The sequence below is a fragment of the Entelurus aequoreus genome, linkage group LG19 (genome assembly GCF_033978785.1).
Source record: "Entelurus aequoreus isolate RoL-2023_Sb linkage group LG19, RoL_Eaeq_v1.1, whole genome shotgun sequence".
NCBI classification, from domain to species: Eukaryota; Metazoa; Chordata; class Actinopteri; order Syngnathiformes; family Syngnathidae; genus Entelurus; species Entelurus aequoreus.
The window spans coordinates 15525940-15549806 of record NC_084749.1 but is presented as its reverse complement, the minus strand read 5'-3'; the positions used below and the strand labels follow the sequence as shown (position 1 = coordinate 15549806).

General features: G+C 37.4%; 1 protein-coding gene across 2 annotated transcripts; it reads left to right on the top strand.

Moving 5' to 3' along the window:
• Positions 1–20: 20 nt before the first annotated feature.
• Positions 21–23460, top strand: ppp1r2 (protein phosphatase 1, regulatory (inhibitor) subunit 2). Of its 2 annotated transcripts, none has more exons than XM_062028002.1 (6): positions 21–355; positions 11656–11763; positions 11880–11963; positions 14845–14954; positions 17123–17299; positions 20245–23460. In XM_062028002.1, exons 1-6 carry the CDS (start codon positions 225–227, stop codon positions 20262–20264), a joined length of 630 nt encoding a protein of 209 aa, XP_061883986.1. In that variant the 5' UTR covers positions 21–224; the 3' UTR covers positions 20265–23460. The 2 variants fall into 2 exon arrangements, with proteins under 2 accessions (XP_061883986.1, XP_061883985.1); XM_062028001.1 differs by having other exon boundaries at positions 17123–17310.
• The last annotated feature ends 407 nt before the right edge of the window (positions 23461–23867 follow it).

Below are 23867 nucleotides of genomic sequence, written 5' to 3'. Positions count from 1 at the left end.
TCCTCAAATACACCCTGCTCACGAAGCGTTGTCGCCGCCAGTCGGTGAAGTAACGAAACGGAGATGTGCTCACTGTCGCTCTCAAAGGAACCTCGCCATGTTTTTTTTTGACTAGATAGTAAAGTTAAAGCCGTCCAAGCGAGCATGTTTGACCCAATTATTTAATACTGAGTGAAAATAAATTCAGAGGGAAGATTCGAACATCTGACAGCCTGTGCGTGGGAATGGCAGCTCCACGGCCGATAAAAGGCATCCTGAAAAACAAGAACAACGCCGCTGGTGTCAAGCCGCTACCGGAGGACTTTCTGCCGGATAAACCCGAAGAAAGTGCCGGACTCTCGGATGAAGAGCAGCAGTAAGTGCCCTCCTTTGCCGGGTGTTGTGTGTGCTAGCCCCCGCTAGCGGTACAACCACGCCTGCTAGCACCGGCTAGCTAACTTTGCTTTCCGTCAACATTGATGTTATTATCTACAACATTGTTTGTTTGATATTAATGTTTTGTCTTAGCCTACACGTAAATATTTACGAAGTTTTCTATCTGTACAGGGCAGTAATCGCTTACATTAACTACGAGGATTCCATTCTACTAAAATACACGATAGAAAATACACGATAGAAAAACACGTTGAACTTTTTCATAACCCCCGATAAAAGTTCAAATTGGCACCAAAAAAAAAAAATCCAAGGTCAATTTTATTTCCATAGTTGTATATATATATATTTAAAGATGTTGTCTTTCATTCACAGTCTTTATGTAAGACAATAACACATGTTTTCTTTTTTTATGCATTCTAAATTGAAGTTAAAATTGATTAAAAAAATCAGCTAACAATGGATTTAATGGCAGGTCCTCTAAATAACATCCAAAAACCACCAATACTCCATTTACATCTGGTGACTTAAATATTAACCATATATTAGCGATATTGTTATTATAAGCTATAACTAGGGATGTCCGATAATGGCTTTTTTGCAGATATCCCGATATTGTCCAACGCTTAATTACCGATACCGATATATACAGTCGTGGAATTAACACATTATTATGCTTAATTTGGACAACCAGGTATGGTGACGATAAGGTCCTTTTTTAAAAAGTTAATAAGATAAATAAATTAAAAACATTTTCTTGAATAAAAAATAAAGTAAAACAATATAAAAACAGTTACATAGAATCTAGTAATTAATGAAAATGAGTAAAATTAACTGTTAAAGGTTAGTACTATTGGTGGACCAGCGGCACTCACAATCATGTGCGCTTACGGACTGTATCACTTGCAGACTGTATTGATATATATTGATATAAAATGTAGGAACCACAATATTAATAACAGAAAGAAACAACCCTTTTGTGTGAATGAGTGTAAATGGGGGAAGGAGGTTTTTTGGGTTGGTGCACTAATTGTAAGTGTATCTTGTGTTTTTATGTTGATTTAATAAAAAAAAAAAAACATGATACTGATAACATAAAAAAAGATACAGATAATTTCCGATATTACATTTTAAAGCATTTATCGGCCGATAATATCTGACATCTCTAACTATGACACAAATTATCTATTTTTTGCAGCGCCTTTATCACACAGAGTTAAAAAATTGACATATTGAGCAAGTGAATGTTATTTCTAGATTATAAATAATGCCTCTCACGTGGACAGTAGAAGGATATGTCCATAAACTGAGAGGTTGGTCAACTTTGACATTCAACTTAGATGGCAACTTTTTTTTTTAGAACCTTCATGTGGATTATGATTAATTCTTCAGCTGAACAGAAATAAATTAACTTCATATTAGTCGGAATCCCAGTGAGAGCAGACATCGTACGGTTAGTGATTGTTTTATTATGTTTATAGTTTGTATATCTTGTTCAGCACGTAGCAAAACTGCCACATGATGCTTAGTGTCTCACTAAAGAATCTGTTTAGCACACAGCTACTATAACTCATTGCTCTTCTTTCGTATATTCAGGCTAAAAAATATGTTTCTGGATCATAATTTGTCCAAAGTAGTCTTTGTTGTTGCTGACATGAGTAGTAGGTTTGTTGTTGTTGAAGAGAAAGGCAAATGATGCGTCTGTAAAATTAATATGCCGCTGTATGCTTAAAATGAGCAAAACACGTAAATATTACATGTTATTATGAATGTGCCTGTTAACTACATTACATGTACGCTTACAGCATGTATATAAAATGTTAATGGTGTTTGGATGTTTTTTAGAACGCTTTGTATGCGGAATATAGCGACTCAAATTTGACTCCATTGTTAGATGACTTTCGCTAATGTTAATTTAAGAGTCAGAATGCATACAAAAAGAAAAACATTTGTTCATGTCTTACATAAGAATTGTGAATGAAAAATGCAAAATGCCCAAAAAGTGCAGTTCCTCTTTAAAGCTTTTAGTGTAGCTTCAGAAGAAAGTTGTATGACTTTGGAATGAACACGGTTATTTTCTTTGTGTGCATACTTTTGTTCTGGTTAAAGACTGTACAATGGTATAATTATACAGTACAAAGGCCAAATAGGTTAAATGATGGAACTCGTAACCCTAAATATTTGTATTTCAAATCTCTGTTTTGAATTGAAGGTAATTAAAATCAAATTATTCTGTTCTGGACCCCCCAAAAACTCTACAATTTTCAACACATAACATGTTTTTTTCATAAGACTAACAAACTTCTGAAAGACAAACATTGTATGACAAACTGAATGTACTCAACACAATTTAAGTAAAAAAAAATATGTACAACATTTACCTTGGAAAATGGGCCTCTATGGCATCTTCTGCTTTGCCGTCAAACACACCATCAGCAGCTTTTCCATGTTCTTATGGATATGAGCAGAATTTTTTTAGTGCCCTTAGCTGTCACAGTTGACTCATTCTGCTTCAGTATGGTGCAGCTAAGCTCGTACAGCTTCACCAGGTGGGCCACATGCAAACATTGGTCATTGTTTTTTGATAATTTCTTGGTTCCCATGGTTGGAAAAACAAAGTTTTTGGTTTTGTCAATCTTTAGCTATTTGCTAGTGCTAGCTAATAAGACGCTGGATGTTTTGGTTGTATCTTACAGTGTTCACTGTGGCATTTGCGACGCCAACCGGCAGTGGGGAGGCTCATAACCCACATTTTTGCATGCAACCTAAAGCATGACAAATAGGCTTATATCCCCAAAACTGCTAATTTTCACATGGACCTATTTGAAGGCATCTGAAATTTCCGCAAAAACACTGAAATCCCCGTTTTTAAACCTTCATTTTAGTGTCAAAATATCACTTCCGGATATTGAAATTAAATTTTGTAGCGTGTAAGGACGGGAGTCGAAGGAGGAGTGTCAAAAGTTTGAGCTAATTGTCAAAAGTTTGAGCTAATTGTTTTAATGACATATCAGCAATCGAGCAGTATCTATACATCCGTGGCTTCTCACCGCAACAACACCGGAAATGTGTTCGTGAAAACCCATCCGACCGGAACTCTCTAACAATAACAAAAGTTCCACAAGTTTTTTTTAACATTATTTTCAATGATAATAATGTTAGCAAATTATCTATTAAAAAACAAAACTTTCTGTGATGCATTACATGGTACATGTAAGTGTCAAAAAGACAGCCAAAGGAGGTTGGTAGATGAGAATAAATCTAAAGGTAAAATATATTGTAGAAATGCACACAATTTCAGGAAATGTAGTTTTGATGTTCAAAATTTTCTTTCAGGGCTTGGGACAAGCGGTAGAAAATGGATGGATGGATGAATGGATGGATGGGCTTTCATGGCAGCACTGATAGAAATGTTTCTGTATTTGCTTAGCGGTGACCTAAAGAGTAAAGGCTGGTGTAGAATAGAACTGTGTCATTATAATGAGAGGTAGTGCAGTGTGCAAAACCCCAAAATAAGCATTGTCAAACAAAACCAAGCAGTTTTTCATACATCTCTTGTCCTGGGTTGTAAATTGAAATGTTTAATATCCCCAAATAATGCCAAACATACAAACACGTGCTATGACAATAACATCCCTTGAATCCTTGAAATCCACTATTCCGCAAGTCTTTGAAGCATTAATCCTGTGACAGTTTACTTTCACTTCTCAAAAGGATACTTATTTCTTTGATGTTATTAATGCCCAAGATCTGCAGTACTTTCAAAACCTCTCCAATGCCCTGCTCTGCCACATCTATCTTATTTATTCTCATTGTCGATACCTTGTTTAATCAGTGATTGGGGTTTGTTGCTGGTGTTTTGCTAATCTAAGTCATTTTGTAACATTTCTAAGGAATAATTGCCATGTATAATACAGCCTGCTGCAATCTCTCAGCTATCATCTCCCCATATTGTTCCAGAAGGGTTTTTTGTTCTGTCTGTGAGTCAAGCCCATACTTTTAGGTGTTCAGCAGACATTTGTTTGTTGTTAAAAATGTATGTCATCATTTCCCTTGCCAATACTGTTTTTTTATCCCCCTTAACTTTTATCTGTTGTCTGCCAATAAATACAAACTCTGGACAAAGACCTCTACCCAGATTAGTTTTCGATTATGCTGCAGTTGGTCTGGTTGTTAGTCCAAACTGACACATTAGGTAGGAGATGGTTGTTTAGAAGAGGTTAGAGGCTAGTCGTAAAAATCTTCCGCATTGCGGCTCTGGAGAGCACACATTTGGGAGGAGAATAAAACATTTTAAGAGTCTTTCATTGGGAAACCAGTAAACCTAATTAAAGTATGTGCAGCTCGGTCTAATAATATTTCATCATCTGTACAAAATTGTCACCAGGCAAATCGTTATTGGGCTTTGCTGACCAAGTTTAATTTTGAACGAGACAGGCCATAAAATTATAATAAAGAAAAGGTACAGGGGATGGATTTAATTGATTGCCAGACTAGTTTTTATTGCTCTGTCAGATTTCCTGCAGACGTGTTCTGATCAGCCATTGTAGCGTTTGCTATCCCAGCCATAAGCCGTAGACCTGATCTGGTAAAGTCAGAGCAGCACTGTATGAAATGAGGCCAAAGATGACAGCTATTAGTGAATCAAGCTTTTCTGTGTCAATCCCAAAATAGCCTGTGTGAGTGACGAGGAGGTGAAGGAGAACACCTTCTCGAGAAGGGACCGCTGTGTAGTCCAGCATCAAGAACCTAGTGCAGTTACAGGACGCTGGTTGACATCCGATTTATTCGGATTTAACATTTTTTTCGGATAGGAAACATTTGGGAGGTCAAACTTCATAGTCAGAAGTGTCCCCATTACCACAAATACTCTAATAATGGTTTGAGGATGGCTGAATGGAGCTTTTGTGAGGTACTGATGTCTTTCCTAACATCATTAACACTGTTGCATCATACTTTGTATCTCTCAGCAACAAAGGGTTGGAGTTGGGGGTTAAATCACCAAAAATGATTCCCAGGCGCGGCGCCGCTGCTGCCCACTGCTCCCCAAGGGGATGGGACAAATGCAGAGGACAAATTCCACCACATCTAGTGTGTGTGTGACAATCATTGGTACTTTAATCTTTAATTTTGTGTGTTTTGTTATATTTTACATTTTCATCTCTGATTGTTCTGTCCTGTAAGTAGGGCTGGGCGATATGCCAAAAAAACTGATCACAATAATTTTTTTCATATCATCCGATCTCGATTAATATAAAAAAAAAAAATTTTAAAGCAGATTTTCCGGTGCAGGGTTATACCGAGTATCGCATCCCTACTGTTTACTACGGCAATATCTTGTAACAGACATTTCCACCATGTTTGATCAAGGTACTATATGCTGACCGCTGTCATTTTGTTCATACCTATATTTGTGTTTACTCGAGGTGCAACGGTACAGGTAACTCACGCTATGGTCTGTACCTGATTTTAGGGCCACTGTTTTGCTTCTTTTTTGGTTTTGTGGGTGTAAAGAGACCAACTTTTTTTCCTCGGTTATTTAGTTTTTTTGCTTGTCATCACAAACATTCTGCAATGAACAAAGTATAATTGATGTAGTGACTACTATAAGACTTTTATTTCAAATTAACATTTATTAAAATAGCAACCTTCCTCTGGATATTAGTAGGGGGACTAACAGTCTTTTCCTTTGGATTTAAAACCCCTTCCATCAATCCACAGAGCCTTTTGGATGAGCTGTAAGACATTCAAAAGTTTTGTTTCCATGATTTTCGTCCGAACATTCCTTTGAAAAAACTCTTCCGCCGATCTTTCATTGCATCCGACCTGCATCCGCCTAGATACATTCTTGGTAGTAACGTCATGTTTGTAGCGCAATCCAAAATAATTTCTTGATGCAGTCTGCTAGTTAACATCAGCATAGCCCTTAGAGATATAATATTAATTAATATCAGACTAATTTAGTGCATGTAAACTTAGTGGCTGTCTTGCATACAGTACCTCACAAAATCTACCTCCCGTTCATGGAACAATGAAGAAATGTCACTTGGCTCAAACGTAAAGGAGTCACTGTGAACATTCCCCAGTCTGGCTGACCCTCTTGTACTCGTTTATTGAATATAACAACCGCCTAAACATGCATGTCCATACATGGCTCATTTTCCAACCAAAGGATATCCTGAGCAAGCTCCAGATGTACCACCTACACATACCCGCCACTCACTCAGCTGTTTCCATTCAAACAATACTACATTGTGTACTTTCAACAAAACTAATAGAAGTCCTCCCTGATGAAGTTCCCAAAGAATGTGATAAAAGTGCAGCTGTTACAGTGAGTCAGTATGATCTTGTAGTCTTGTCCTCATACCAATATTTTGGTATTTGTATCAAAATGCATTTCCATACTTTTCTATAATGTTTGATACTTTTCAAAAAATGTCATTATTGGTTTTATTTTAACAAAAAAATGTATGATACATTGAACATACATTTCTTATTGAACTCAAAGAATAATTTTAGAATACTGAAATAAATGGTATCAAATAACAAAGTGAACATACTAGACAACTTCTCTTTTAGTACTAAGTAAGCAAATGGTTTACAAAGGCTCCTAAATCCGCTGCTGATGTATGCATTAACATATTGTGTCATTTACTACTACTACTAATTTGGGTAACTATCCAATGCCAAATCATACATTGGTCATACTTAAAGTCCTCCTGTGTCCAGGGACGTATTTCCTGAGTTTATAATCAATAACAAGATTTTTTGATTTAAAAGAATTTAAATTTTTTGATGTAATCATTGTAGTATCGACTATATACGACTCTTTTATTTGGTATTGTTGCAGTCAATATTTATATAGATCCACTATGGCTGGACAATTAATCGAATTTTGATTTCGAAATATGGCTTCTTATGCTGAAGAAAATATAATAAACGGGGGAAAAAAGATTAATGGGCCGTGCAACGCGCATGCAAATTCCTGAGCTTGTGACGGTGAAACAGATGAGGAGCGAATGAGTGAAACAAAGAGCATCTTTCACCCATTTGTTTACATTCAGGAGCACTAGCATGCTGTTAGCGTTTAGCTATTGTATCCTCCTACAGTGTGTAGTGAAGCATGTTTAGCTATTCCTCATCCTGCAAGGATGACACTTGTAACAGACGTAATTTATTTGTGGCCATGGAGGCGGGGATTAGTATTTTAGAAAGGGACTTTAGCCGGCGAAAACTCCGCAGTGCATTGGAGAAGCTTTTCTTCTTTAGTCACTGTCAAATTTACGGGTCATCAACATGCATCATTGTATATCTTCTATATCGGCCAACCCAACATGTTTTAAAGCGCTGCTCTGCTTCTGTGTTTATGGCTTCACCTTTATCGTTAGTTTTGAAGCTGAAATATGTTGATTCTCGCTCTTCTGTCTCCACACTGTTTTCGCTTGTAAATGCTCTGTGTGTTGACTCACATGCACTTCGACTAATATGACCAGCAATGTCACCACTATGAAAAAAAAATGAGTACCTTTAAGGCGGTATAGTACCTTTTTTAATCCACTAGTACAGCGGTACTTCATTAGTACTGGTATACCGTACCATCCTACTCTCTTGAAAGCTGACTCAGACTGTGTTGTTGTTTACAGTATTGTGACCAGCTACTGTTTCTATAGTGAAACAATACCTGATGCTGTTGATGGGTTGAGTCCATAGTCTATAGGGGCGCACCTTTCCTCACTGCCCTCTGACTCTGTCACCTGATAGCGCTGCTCATCTGTCCCTGATGACTCACTTTATTTAATGAGCTTTCTTGAAGCAAAATGTTGCCAGTCGTAAATCACCTCCAGGGAACATAATCCTCATACAACTCTATATTTATCTTGTAGTCGGGGTTGCTCGGTGCTTTTCCTTTCCCCCTCCTTTGGTGAGTCAGGTATTAATTACTTGCTCCCTACTGAAATACTTGGCCACCAAATCAAATATTAAGTCCCTTCTTGCAATTATTCATGTCATATTCCAAAGTGGGACCCGCTAATATCGACAATTGAACTCACATGAACATACAGTAAGCGGTTGTCGTCATAACCAAAATGGTAAATAAACCGAGCCATGGCTTGCAAATATATTTGACACTTTGGCCAGAGACATAAGGACAATAAGCGATGGTAAGGTTTTTGTGGAACTACAGTAGTTTGACATAATTTTCCTCCATTTGTGTATATTTATATTTGGATTATTCTATTTTCATACTCTTATATAACAGCTATAACAGTAATTTTGTTTTTATGTTTTGACTAAAATGACAGTGAAGCCTTTTTTGATGGCTAATACCGTGAAAAAATGTTTTTAACGCTTTGGTTAGTTGCTCTGAAAGAATCCAGGTTAATACTGCCATGCTTTTATTTTGGAGCTTACTTTGCACTGAAAAGTTAGTCACTGTAGCCGTTTTAATGCTTTGTAACAAGACAGTGTCCACAGTTATGTTGGGTTGTCGTTTCACGTTGCTTAGCGGTTATTATGAAGATCATAACAGTACAACACATGGAGACCTAAAATAACCAATATTTTTTTCTGGGTTTTACATTTTATGTCGACAAAAGCTGTTGTCCTGTTGAATTTTGATGGCACTTCTAAAAATAAAAAAAGGACGTGGTGGACCAAGAGTTGATGAGTTGGCAGAGTTGTCGACATAAACAAGACCGATTTTTAGGAGAAATAACCCACACGGCTCTTAAAAAAGGAATCAATAAAGTACTATCTTTCTATCTATCTAAATGTTATGTCAACGCAAGCGGTCCATGGCAATTAAAGCAGGCTTTAGTAGTAATTAGAAGACGTACTTGAAGCATTTAATGACATAAGCTTGTTGTCGACTTAAACAAGACCAATATTTTATTCAAACAAATGTTGAGTTGACACAAGCGGTTGACGATAAATTTCAACGGCAATTAAAGCAGGTTTTAGTAATAAGAAGAACACGGTGCACCATGACTTTGGTTATAAACCTGACATAAACGAGACCGGGATTTTTCTTTTTTTTTTAAAGAAATAACTCCTTTGTGTTGTAAATGTTATGTTGACATAAGCGGTTGACAACGTGTGTTGGCGGGGACTTAAGCAGAAACACTTGGTGGGGGGAGGGGGGGCATGCGTTGGACAAGTAGTTAATGAGTTGGCCAACTTAAGACGTGTTGTCAACATAAACTACATATTTTTAGAGAAATAACCCCCTTGACTCCTAAATGCTACGTCAACACAAGCGGTCGATGCTGATTAAAGCAGACTTTGGTTATAATATTACGGTGAACCTGTAGACCAGTTGTAGACCCATCAGGACTGATTTTTCAAAGAAATCACACCTTTTGTGTCCTAAATGTTATGTTGACAAAAAGGTTGACGCTGATCAAAGCTGGTTGTAGCAACAAGAAGAAAACAGTGGACAAGGACCTAACGTGTTGATCAACAGAGACGAGTCGTCAACATAAACAAGACAAATTTTCAAAGAAATATAAAAATAGAAATATCTTCCTCGTTCCTATATGTCATGTCAACACAAGCGGTCCACGTCAAATAAAGCAGGCTTTAGTAGTAATAAGTACACAACAAGTTGCCAACATAAACGGTCACTTTTTCAAACAAATCACTCCTTTGGGTCTCAAATTTTATGTCAACTTAAGTGGGACCTTTTTAGAACATAGTGGGCCAAGAATTTAATTGTTGATCGACTCAAGACGGTTTGTTGACATAAACAGCATGTGGTTTTTTTTTAAATTGTGTCTCAAATTGTATGTCAACATAAGTGGTCGACCATGTATGTTGACTTAAGTGGCTACATTTTAAAACATAGTGGACCAGGAATTTAATTGTTGATCGACTTAGACGGGTTGTTGACATAAACAGCATGTTTTTTTTTATTGGGTCTCAAATTTTATGTCAACATAAGCGGTCGACCATGTATGTTGACTTAAGTGGGCACTTTTTAAAACGTAGTGGACCAGGAATTTAATTGTTGATCGACTTAGACGGTTTATTGACATAAACAGCATGTGTTGTTTTTTTCAATTGGGTCTCAAATTGTATGTCAACATAAGTGGTCGACCATGTATGTTGACTTAAGTGGGCACTTTTAAAACCTAGTTGACCAGGAATTTAATTGTTGATCGACTTAGACGGGTTGTTGACATAAACAGCATGTTTTTTTTAATTGGGTCTCAAATTTTATGTCAACATAAGCGGTCGACCATGTATGTTGACTTAAGTGGGCACTTTTTAAAACGTAGTGGACCAGGAATTTAATTGTTGATCGACTTAGACGGTTTATTGACATAAACAGCATGTGTTGTTTTTTTTAATTGGGTCTCAAATTGTATGTCAACATAAGTGGTCGACCATGTATGTTGACTTAAATGGGCACTTTTTAAAACATAGTGGACCAGGAATTTAATTGTTGATCGACTTAGACGGGTTGTTGACATAAACAGCCTGTGTTTTTTTTTAAAATTGGGTCTCAAATTGTATGTCAACATAAGCGGTCGACCATGTATGTCGACTTAAGTGGCTACTTTTTAAAACATAGTGGACCAGGAATTTAATTGTTGATCAACTTAGATGGGTTGTTGACATAAACAGCATGTGTTTTTTTTTTTTAATTGGGTCACAAATTTGATGTCAACATAAGCGGTCGACCATGTATGTTGACGTAAGTGGGACCTTTTTAAAACATAGTGGACCAGGAATTTAATTGTTGATCGACTTAGACGGGTTGTTGACATAAACAGCATATTTTTTTTAATTATTGGGTCTCAAATTTTTTGTCAACACAAGCGGTCAATGATGCAGGCTGTAGTAATAGTGAAGTATTTGGCGGACCGGGTCTTGATAAGTTGGTTGACGTAGACAGGTTATCAACATAAACAGGATTGTTTTATTTCATTATTTTTTTAGGGGATGACTCTTTTGTGTCTTACATCTTGTCAACAAACATCGGTTGACCACGTTTGTCGACTTTAGCGTGCACTTATTTAACAATAAGAAGAACACATTGATGACATTATCGGGTCTCACTGTGGTGACATTTTCATGCATTTGGTCCTGAGTGTTCCCAAAATAAAGCAGGCAAGTGCGATCTGGGACATGTTCAGGCCCAGTTTTTAAATGTGGTTGCTTGGAGGCCCGGAGGAAGCATGGAGGTTGTTAGCGATGGATGCAGCAGAGCTCACAACACACTCACCTGTCCTTGGGCTCTCCATTACTTCTCACTGCTTTTTCTTTGCTCTTTTCTCGCAGGAAGAAGTCCCAGAAGTGGGATGAGATGAACATCCTGGCTACTTACCATCCAGCAGACAAAGATTATGGCCTGATGAAGATAGATGAGCCCAGCACGCCTTATAACAGGTCTGTCAAATTCTAATAAATCATTATTATTAGACACATGTTTTTCATCGGGTGAATGAAAAACTAAATTTGTGTTTGTTTTGAGGTATTTAAAACGTGTGCTTTTTTTTCTTTAGGATGGTTGGAGACGAAGACGATGAGGGGGCGCTGAGCGACTCGGAGGGTCATGGGGCGCTTCATGCGGACGACCTGACATCAAAGTAAGAGCAACTCGGGTTAGGGCTGGGCGATATGGCCTTTTTTAATATCTCGATATTTTTAGGCCATGTCACGATACACGATATATATCTCGATATTTTGCTTTAGCCTTGGATTAACACTTGATGCATATAATCACAGCAGTATGAAGATTCTATGTGTCCACATTAAAACATTCTTGTTCATACTGCATTAATATATGCTCATTTTAAACTTTCATGCAGAGAGGGAAATCACAACTAAGTCAATTTAACAAAACTGTATTTATTAAAGAGTTATTAAGCAGTGGCAGAACAGTGTTTCCCATAAACTGCCAAGATACCTGTGGCGGTGGGGGCGTGGCTATGGGCGTGGTCACCATGACCTCATCGAGTAATTTGCATAATTTACTACAATGATATGATTTTCTCTAAAAAGGCTCAAAAAATGTATACTTACTAATTAATAATAACAGTTTTGTTTTAAACGTCCATCCATCCATCCATCCATTTTACAATATAATTACAACACTTTATGTACATATTTATATACAGATTTGAACAATAAGTTATTCACTGAAATATATTTATTAATTGTGGTTCTTACAAAAAATATATCTTATAAAAATATAAAAGCTAAAATGTCTCAAAGCTCTGCCCCTTTGATTAGTGCATACTAAATAATTTAACTTTAGCCTACTACTACAACCATATTATTTACCAGCAACATAAAGTGAAACAGAGGCAGAGGTGTCCTGCCACAGTCAGTAACAAACAAACAGAAAACAGTAGTGGTGGTAGATAGACACAAAGCTTCATCAAACATCTGATCCACTGAACAAAGAGCTCCAAAAATCTTGATCCTACACTTCTCTTTTGTAAGGTAAATCTGAACAGCCGATATGGGCATCTACATCAACTATATGATTTGCCTGAGAAGCTGGACAGGACAACAACAACAACAACAACAAAAAAAATAACAAAAAAAAATTATTTTTTTTGTGGCGGCCTTAATTCTTTCGTGGCGAGCCGCCACAAATAAATGAATGTGTGGGAAACACTGCACAAGCATTCATGTCATTTCAAAACAGAAAGTGCAAGATTGTCAGAGACATTTTAAAACAAGCTATGAGTCCACTTTTGTGCATGATGTTACTAAGATGACATATCAAAACAACACTAAATTAAAGTGCACTTTTTGTACAGAACGCCACTACAATAGTTTAAAACAAATAAAGTGCACTTTTGTGCATGATGTCACACAAGATATTTCAATAAGTGTCAAATAAAAATGAGCTGCATAATAGGAAATCAAATAGCGTATGTCCTTCGCTATGTGGTAGGTTCCTGCGGACGTTATCTCCTTCTGTTGTTGACTATTTTTTTCATACGGTGTTGATGTGGAAATGGTTGCCTCGGCATTTTGTTGACCTTGTGTGACAGTCCATCTTTATGGTGAAAAAAGTGAAAGAAATAGCAAAAAAACACAGAATAAATCCTTTGACAGGTTATGTCTTTGATAAGTGATGACTCAGGCTGCACCGGCCAGGGCATCATAGGACTTGGCGGGATCATTCATCAACATTAATTAATTTTTAGTAGAACTTATTAAGTGCATGAATGAATGTACTGTCCAGTTAGCAAGCGTGTTTTTCACTTAACTTTAGTCTTTCTATTCATTTCTATCAAGAAAGTGCCTCACCTACTGTCCTTTAGGGACCTTCCTTTAAGGGTGGCAGGCATGCGTGCATTAAAAAAAAAAAAGAATCGCAGTCTGTTTTGAGCAAAAAAATGGTGATTCACATTTTTTGCAGAATCGTGCATCCTACTTCCTACCATCTAATGGAAGTGAGTGGTGCAGTGCTGGGATGGCGATTAGCTCCAGGCTAGCCAGTCAATTAGCCTCCCTTTGTTTACATCCTCTCGAAGCCCCCGGATATCAACTGTTTTTTTATGACCTTCATGCTCATTCTTCTTTCCTACAAATACACTTTCTTTAAATACTAGGGTTGTCAAAAAAAAAAAAAGTTGTTTGATTTAATCGCAATTCTTATTTGTAACGACTCTTAATCGATTAAGAAAAAATATATATATATATATTTGTTTTATTTTTTTATTTTTTTATTTTTTTTATTTTTAAATTTAATTTTTTTTCAAAATCTGTACTGTCCAGCCACTGAGGCAAATCATATTGTTGATGTAGATGTGGCTGTATGACTATATCTGCTGTACAGATTTACTTTAGAAAAGAGGAGTGTTTAAAACTACTTTTGTTGCCCTTTTTGTATTTCCATCCATCCATTTTCTTTGACTTTATTAAATATTTGGGTAGAATTTTATTTTAAAAAACTGTTTTATTTCAAGTAATATAGAATTATTATTTCTTAAAATCTATTTTATGGAGGAATGTAGTTAATCATTAAACTGGCACCCAATGTCATTAAAGTATTGATTTTGAATCGATAATCGATTTTGAATGGAATCGTTACCCCCAAGTATTGAATCAAATCGTGTGGTGCCCAAAAATTTGCAGCTCTACTAAATACATCAAAGTTCTGTCTTACTTCGTCCACATCTTCTGTGAGTATCAGCTATGTTGTCGGTGCCTTTTGAAGCTGACACACTGAATCTGGCCAGTTTGTAGGAGAGCAGTAGTACAGTAAATGGCTTTTCCCCCACGGGCACACACCACCGTCCGCTCAGCCATAAAGCATTATTCATTTGGTCCGCCGCTATTGTGTGTGAGAGACGGGCACAGTAACTCAGTTATTTTTGTTTCATGCTCGAGTACTCCTCCCCCTCACCTCATTTCTATTTCTCTCTCCATCTGCTTCCACTCCAAATACGGCCACTTTCAAAGTTCATCCAACATCTATGACTGAAAACGGTTTGTTTTTTTGGCAAGGCTCAAAGCGGCAGAGTGTTCGGAACCTCGATTTATGAAGGAAGAAGAAGAAGAAGAGGACGAGGAGAGCAGTGAGGAGGAGGAAGAAGAGCTGACCCCTGAGGAGCAAGGTTAGACATTTCATAAATGTCGTTCTTTTACAAAACGTAACAGGACTGGCACCGTCCCTACTCCCCAAAAACAATTTTTTTCTGTTCACTCCTGACCAGTGCTTCTCAAACTGTATGTAGTACGCTAAATAATCACTTGATTAAAGTACAGTTCCTATATTCAAACACAGTGTTACTGATCAAACTGTGTGTAGTAATACTGTGGTCAAAATATTAAATATTCTTGTTAGATAAAACCTCTGTCTTGTTTTTACTGAATACTTAAACCTATTACGCTACTGTTGGTCATTATGGTGGTACTTGGAGCGCCAAGTTTTTTCTGAAGTGGTACTTTGTGAAAAATAATTGAGAACCACCCGAGTTTTTTCTGAAGTGGTACTTGGTGAAAAATAATTGAGAACCACTGATAGTGCACCTCAATTAGTTTTGTCATGCCCCCGTTGGGGGACGTAATGTTTTCACGCCTCCCCCCAAATTTACATACGATTGAGAACCTGATAATATTTAGCTAGAAATAATTAAATAATAAATAAGGCAAAATATGTTCTTAACCAAAAATCACTCTATATTCGCTACTGCTCGTTAGTGTTACCATAACTAAGTGATTGTGTAGAAAAATGGGGAAATAACAACAAAAGTACCGTAATTTCCGGACTATAAGCCGCACCTGACTATAAGCCGCACCAGCTAAATTTAGGGGAAAATACAGATTGCTCCATATATAAGCCGCACCCGACTATAAGCCGCAGGGTTTTGATGTGTAATTACCGTAGTATATAGGGGTTCCTGCTACCACGGAGGGGATTGTCGGGACAGAGATGACTGTTTGGGAACGCAAAGCGTCACATTTATTAACAATAAATCTTTCAATCATTCAATCAAACTTTCATATCTTTGACATGGCGAACAGCATTCGTGCAGAGTACAAATAATACAACGGTGCAAAGTAATACAAAGTGCTCGCCTGTACGTTATCAAAATAACCAGCCTACCGGTATATGAAAAGTCAGTCTTTAATCATTGTGTCATCGTCTTCCTCCTGCGTACTAAAACCACCGAAATCCTCTTCGTCGGTGTCGGAGAAGAACAGGCCGTAAATAAGCCGCACCCTTGTATAAGCCGCAGGGACCAGAACGAGGGGGAAAAGTAGCGGCGTATAGTCCGGAAATTACGGTACATTTTGTTTACTAAAAGTGTTACATTAAAGGTCAGTTAGAATAATACACAATGTTGGATATAGAGAACATACAAACCCTTTATTTATTATATCAAAAATATTGGACATTTTATGATTTGTTGCATTTGCAACAGCTAAAATTATGTACAAAGCAAACTAACCTGCTACCCAAGAATGTACAACAATTCTTCTCAACTAAAGAAGAGAAATATAACTTTAGAGAAAAATCTAATTTAAAACATATTAGCAAATAAATGTATCCACGTGCAACACTTAAAACATTTAGCATATCAGTGTTAAATTATGGAATGGAAAAAGCAAAAAAGTCAAACAATTTACTAAAAAGATCCAGTTTAAGAAACTGTTCCAACTACAAGTGTTCACAAACTACAGAGAAGAAGAAGAATGATAAATGTCTTGAACTTTTTGAAAAGGATAGATCATTTCATTGAGTTATTCATAACTGACTTAACTAATTATGAAGATAACTGTTGTATTTAAAGTGGTTTAATGTAAAATGTGGGTACATTTGGAACAGGAAGTGTACATATGAGTTAGTAATTGCTGTGAAGTAGAAAGGGGGTAGGATTCAATATGCTTGGCCTCTTTCTCTCCTCTTGGACATGTTGTAAAGAGAAAAAATGAAATATGTACAATATGTAATGTAACATATTGAAACTATATACATGTTCGAAATAAACTTAAATTTTAATTTGTTTTCATGTAAAAAAAAAAAAAGGGTAATTTTTAAGGTGTAGCGGCTTTTATTTTGCCTTGGCGGGCTGCCCCGATTACATTACATGTAAGGGAAACTCTGCATATAACTGAGGTAACAGGAGTTCAAAATTAATTAATATAGTCAATTACGTCATACATTTGTACATTGTATTTCCTGGGGACACAAAACACAGATCTAGTGGTATGTCGCATATTATTGTGCATACCCGTTTGTTTGAGTCTATTTTATTTATAATTTTGACTTCCTCTGCAGCCAAAAAGAAACATTTCCAGATGATGAGGAAAAAGCATTACAACGAGGGCCTCAATATCAAACTGGCTAGACAGCTCATCGCCAGCGAGCTGGAGGATGACGAAGATGAGGATGAGGACGAGGAGATGAGGGATGAGACGGAGGAGGCGGAGGAGATTAATGTGGATCCGCCACAAGGTGAGAATAAAGTGCGTCAGTTTAAATTAGCATAGTTGTTCTTCCTACTACTTTTTACTATAATTACACGAAGAACAACATACTACATAGTGAGTAAAGAAAACATGAAAAACATATATTTGGTCGCTTCTTTTTGTTGTCACAACAAGGCTGAGCTGCCTTTGAAATGGGGAGGGTGTCAACAGCACCTCCCACTGCTTTTTGAGGAGAGGAATCTGTATTTTCATGTCTCCAATAAAAAGAATAAGCCAGTCGCTTTTTTTTTTATATGCGTAAGCAATCCTTTTAGATGAGAACCCAGATGCGTATGAAGTGTGTTAAGAAGCATAGGATGGATTTGTAAGGACGAGCTACATCCACGGAAGGTCCGTTTATAATGTGTTTATGAGCACCAAATGTCTTTGTGGCGCTCCATATGGCGGTTTATGTGCTATGTAAGAAAAACACTGAAAGTAATCAAAATGGAGATAAGTAGTACCCCAACTTAAAAGTTTAATGGGTTCTGTGACGGCGCTCTTAACTCAAAACAATTGTATCTCAAATCAGCGTCTTGAATTTAAATTAGTTAAAATGTATTTACTTGGTGCTTGTCGACAACCAAAACAGCACACTTTTAACATGTAACATGTGCTTTAAAAAGAAAACATTTAGATGTAAGAAAAACAGTACAATAGAATGTGCAATGAAGTAATATAATAATAATAATGTACAACATTGGAGAACGGACTTCTAGTGTATCTCCTTTCAGCTTCTCCGTCAAACACACCTTTAGCAGCTTTTCCATGTTTTCATGAAGAAATATCTGCCATTTAGATATTTTAACATCCTTGGCTGGCGTTATTGAGTCATTCTGCTTAAGTATGGTGCAGACTACCAGTGTCATGTTTGATGATTTCTTTCCACTCCTTCTCAGCACCGCCCTTCACACTCACTTTTTTGCCGTGGTCAGAAAAGCAGGGTTATGTTGATCTCGAGCTATAAGCTAATGCTAGTGAGTAAGACCGGAGGTTTTGGTCGTATCTTACATGGTTCACTGTGACATAGCAGTATGTTTGTAGCTCCTTGCAACTTAAGGCATCACAATTACCAAGAGACAGCTTTCATCTCAAAACTAGGGATGTAACGGTATTGTAGGTACCGCCGTATTGTGGTTTCAAAGTGTACACCACCTCATAAAGTGTCACCCAGAAGAAGCCAGGGAAACTTTACATCAGTTTGTGAGGTATTTACATTATTCAAATGTATATCTTTAGCTAACTTTTCTGAGAAACTGCATTTTCCAAACTGATATTATTAAAATGTTCACTATGGAGGACACTGCTTCTTATAAGGTAGAAGTTGTTTTACACTTGATACATTTGATGTTTACGTTGTCACTTTAAAGACACCATCTGTAAGTTTTTTCCTTAATGATTTGCTTGAAACAGTAGATATTCCAATTCATTGCATTTAAAAATACATGTTTGTAGTAATAAATATGATTGGAACCAATCAAATCAAATCAACTTTATTTATAAAGCACATTTAAAATTGCTGTACAATGGGCAGGTTAAAAGATAATACGAGAACCGAGCAAACACAACACAAACAGAGCACGATAAAAAATAAATAACTAAAATAAATAGAACATAAAAACAGGTTCACAGAAGGTGTATTATGGGGGCGCCATAGCAGGATGGATATCACTCAGTGTTAAAAGCCATGGAATAAAAGTATGTTTTTAAGAGAGATTTAAAAACAGGAAGAGAAGAGCCCTCTCTAACACTCTGAGGTAGGTCGTTCCAGAGCTTGGGAGCAGCAGCGGCGAAAGCTCTGTCACCTCTAAACTACATGCTTTAAAATGTAACATTGGAAATTATCGGTATCGGTTTCAAAATGATCGGTATTGGTTTCAAAAAGTAAAATTTATGACTTTTTATAACGCCGCTGTACGGAGTAGTACACGGACGTAGGGAGAAGTACAGAGCGCCAATAAACCTTAAAGGCACTGCCTTTGCGTGCCGGTTCAATCACATAATATCTACGGCTTTTCACACACACAAGTGAATGCAAGATGTACTTGGTCAACAGCCATACAGATCACACTGAGGGTGACCATATAAACAACTTAAACACTGTTACAAATATGCGCCACACTGTGAACCCACACCAAACAAGAATGACAAACACACTTTGGGAGAACATCCGCACCGTAACACAACATAAACACAACAGCTACCCCCTTTACCCCCCCGCCGACCAACCCCGCCCATCACAACCTCCTCATGCTCTCTCAGGGAGAGCATGCCCCAAATTCCAAGCTGCTGTTTTGAGGCATGTTAAAAAAAATAATGCACTTCGTGACCTCAATAATAAATATGGCAGTGCCATGTTGGCACTTTTTTCCATAACTTGAGTTGCTTTATTTTGGAAAACCTTGTTACATTGTTTAATGCATCCAGCAGGGCATCACAACAAAATTAGGCATAATAATGTGTTAATTCCACGACTGTATATATCGGTATCGGTAATTAAGAGTTGGACAATATCGGATATCGGCAAAAAGGCCATTATCGGACATCTCTAATTGGAACATTTGAGCATTGTGTTTGTGTTCAAATACAGCAGGCGTGTGAAATTTCCACAAAGACGCGGAAATTTGCGTTTTAAACAATTATTTCCAAAATATTAATTCCACGTTTATTAATGAAATATGAATAAAAATACGATTTAATTTAGTGAATGCTCTCCTCAGTCGCAGGTACTCAGTGTTCCTCTTGCATAAACGCTGCACTGAGTCACAGGACAAGCCAATATGATGAGCAGCAAAGTGGACAGCCGTCAATAACCCCTGTTAGCCCCACCTTGTAGCTGTGGACACGGCAGTGGTGTACTCCTCTTCATTTCCATTGAAAAGTGCCATGAGTAATCTGAAACGTTTGTCTTTACTCTCCGGTTCTCTCTAGCTGATTCTCTGGACTCCTAGACGAGGCATGCGTACTTACACTCCAGTATGAGTGGATGGGCTTACCATGCAGACGAGACAGTACCACAGCGCTGCGTGTTTCCAATGTCGAGCCAAGCAAAGACACCGCTTCACACATCAAACGCCTCCAAACAGCCATTCATCTGTCTCCACTAGTCCCAAAAGGTGCAATATAACCTAGTGACAAATGTCCTCCACTGACGCTACCCCCTCCCCTCTCCATGGACAAGGCCGCACTGAAGACAATATGATTCTGACTGTGGAAGTAAGTTCAAGGCCTTGGAGGACAGTTGCTGGGACCGTCCCTCAGTGGGCCTTGGAGCTAGGAGGTCAGCCCTGAAGAAACCCAAGGGAAGCCGGCTGGAGGCGTCTCAAGGATCTGCTTTTAATCTGTCACCTACTTTTTTTTGCTTCTTTTTGAATTTATATCAGGACAGTTTTAATTTAACAGCCACGTGGATATGATGTAGTTGCACGGTGTGAGTTCTAAGCAGAGTTTGTTCACATGGGCTGTGTCTCAATTCGCACACTTACGTACTTACACTTCAATATCTCTACTGAGTACACTGTGTACTTGGTTAGTCGCAGATTTTGACATGCACGCGTATGTACTTAAACTTCAATATCGCTACTGAGTACACTGCATACATGGTTCCTTGAGGCGCAGATTTTCACACACACTTAGGTAATTACGCTTCAATATCTCTACTGACTACACTTGCTTCCTTAAGATGCAGATTTTTACATGCAAAATGACACTTCAATATCTACCGAGTACACTGAATACTTAGTTCCTTAAGATGTGTATTTTGACACGCACACTTAGGTACTTACACTTCAATAAGGCTACTGAGTACTCTGTGTACTTGGTGCGTTAAGACACAGATTTTGACAGGCGCATGTACGTAGTTTTACTTCAGTATCTCTACTGAGTATACTGCGCACTTGGTTCCTTAAGATGAGTATTTTGACATACACACTTGGGCATTTACACTTCAAAGGTTGTACTGAGTACACTGTGTACTTTGTTACTTAAGATGACATGCGCACTTATGTATTTTTCCTTCAATCTTTTCTGAGTGAACTGTGTACTTGATTCCTTAAGATATTGATTTTGACACGCACACTTATCCTTTTACATGTCAACTGAGTGCACGGCGTACTTGGTTCCTTAAGATGCGGATTTTGCCTCAAAATCTCTACTGAGTACACTGCGTGATAGGTTCCTTAAGGCACGGACTGTGACTCATGTATTACACTTTGATATGTCATAGTGCACTGTGTATTTAGTTCCTAAAGGCGTTTGATTTTTGACTTAAGCGCTGTCCCTATGCGCACGTCCGATCGCAAAATAACTTACTCTCCTTTTTTAATTGTGAATTGCAATCGTCAGCCAAAATGCAGATTATAGACCAGTGGTTCTTAACCTTGTTGGAGGTACCGAACCCCACCAGTTTCATACGCGCATTCACCGAACCCTTCTTTAGTGAAAAATAAAATGTTGTTTTTTTTCAAATTCAAGACAAAGTTCTATATTTTTGGTAATACTTTAGTATGGGGAACATATTCTAAGTAACATACTTAATTTAGAGTTTTTTGGACACTAGGGGAACATATTCTAAGTAACAAAGACTTAATTTACGGTTAGAGGGTTAGGGCCAGGGTTAGAGGGTTAGGGTTATAATAAGGCCATGCCGAATAGGGCATTAATAAGTACTTAATAATGACTAGTTAAGAGCCAATATGTTACTAATTTGCATGTTAATAAGCAACTAAATAATGGTGAATATGTTCCCCATACTAAAGTGTTACCATGTTTTTTTTACTGGTGCATAAAATGAACCGTGCATGAACATCACCTTGTTCAAAGAACAAAACCTACGCAGTGCATAAACTCACAACAAATTACACACTTGCCAATCAGTGTGACTTCTGCTGTTGCCGTATCCGTAATACGCCGATAGAGAGAAGTTTTTATTTACACGTGTTTTGACCTCCGCCGAACCCCTGAGCCCGACTCACCGAACCCTTGGGGTTCGATCGAACCCAGGTTAAGAACTACTGTTATAGATGTTGTGTGTTGAGTACACTAAACGCCTGAAATGATGGGCTGGGGACTAATGGGAGTGGTTGCAATTCCTAAATAAAAAGGAGAGAAGACAAAGCAGATTCATATTGCTCTAATCATGGTACCAACAATAATAGATTTAGGACAGCACTACAATGTCAAAGTACTCATTGTATGCAGTGTACTGTACATAGCGTACTGACGTAAGTATTGAATTTGAGACACAGCCATGATTTTAAGTCTCTCATAATTTTTATAAACAAATATCTTTACTTAACTTAACACTGAAAGATTTAACGTTTGGAAATTTCCGTTAAAGATACTTACTTTCCAAGTAGTATGTTTTGGTTTTTCTGCACTTCAGTTGTAAGACAAGTCGATGAATCCAGAAGTCGACACTGATTCAGACTATGGGGCTGATTTTTTTTTTCTGAAGTCGAGTAACAGAGATTTTGACTGAAGGATCCAAAGAGATGAAATCCTGCAATGGTGGACTATCATATGCTACTGAGGAATAAGAAAAAAGGTCAACCCACACGAGTGATTTATTGGACTTTCCATATATCTTGATTTTTGTCTGGTAAATTTTAACGAAGAAGGTAAAATGTATTGCCTGTCTGATTAAAATAATGTCCAATCGGGAGGTGTAATTCATGCTGATGCTACTGATGAATAAATACTTTCAATGTTGGCTTTATTACGGATTCCTGTAAAGTAATTTGGAACAGCGTGAAAGAAAAAAAACAAGTGTCCTGTATTGTTTTTTTATGTTTCCTTCTTTCTTAATTAGTCCTTGATGTGACCGGTGATGTGTTGAGCATTGTGTCATGCAAATACAAAACAGCCTGGCTCTTTTTGCAGTTCTACGCTTTGAGGATGCTCCATTCCTGATATATTAACACAAACTTGACAAGATTCATAAAGAGGTAATGGTTTCAAAATTTGACAATACTGTCACATTATGTGCATCTTCCCCCCCCCCCCCCCCCACTTCATTTTCTCCACCATTTTGCACTTATTTTTTTAATGATCAGGAGTCCCGTGTCTTGTTTGCACTTTGCATGTTCATCGTCACAAATTATATGTATTTTTTGTTGTCTCCCCTCCGATTAAAAACAGCTTGTTGTATTTGTGGGAGTCATTCTTGATTTCACACAGATTCTCGCCAGCTGATGGCGCTATTAAACCACATATTTAATGTAAAACAACACCATGGCTATATTTTAGATTTTTAGGAGTGATACTGGATGACGGTCTGACATGGAAATCTCATATTGCACATGTACGGAAAAAGATGTCTAAGAGTATTTTTATATTAAATAAGGTAAAATATGTGTTAGATTACAGGGCAATGCGTATATTGTATTGTGCACTTATATTGCCATATATCAGCTACTGTGTGGAAGTGTGGGGGAACACATAAGAGTAACAAAGGCATTGTATCAAATACAGAAAAGAGCTACAAGGATTATTCATAAAGTAGATTACTTAGAACACACTAACATATATTTATTAATTCTGGTTTATTGAAATTA

Bases quoted from the DNA above. Each gene is read 5' to 3' on its own strand.
- ppp1r2 (XM_062028001.1), top strand. From the start codon at position 225: ATGGCAGCTCCACGGCCGATAAAAGGCATCCTGAAAAACAAGAACAAC. The intron at 356-11,655 runs GTAAGTGCCCTC...CTTTTCTCGCAG, and splicing joins CTCTCGGATGAAGAGCAGCA to GAAGAAGTCCCAGAAGTGGG. The intron at 17,311-20,244 runs GTGCGTCAGTTT...GGTTCTCTCTAG, and splicing joins CGCCACAAGGTGAGAATAAA to CTGATTCTCTGGACTCCTAG.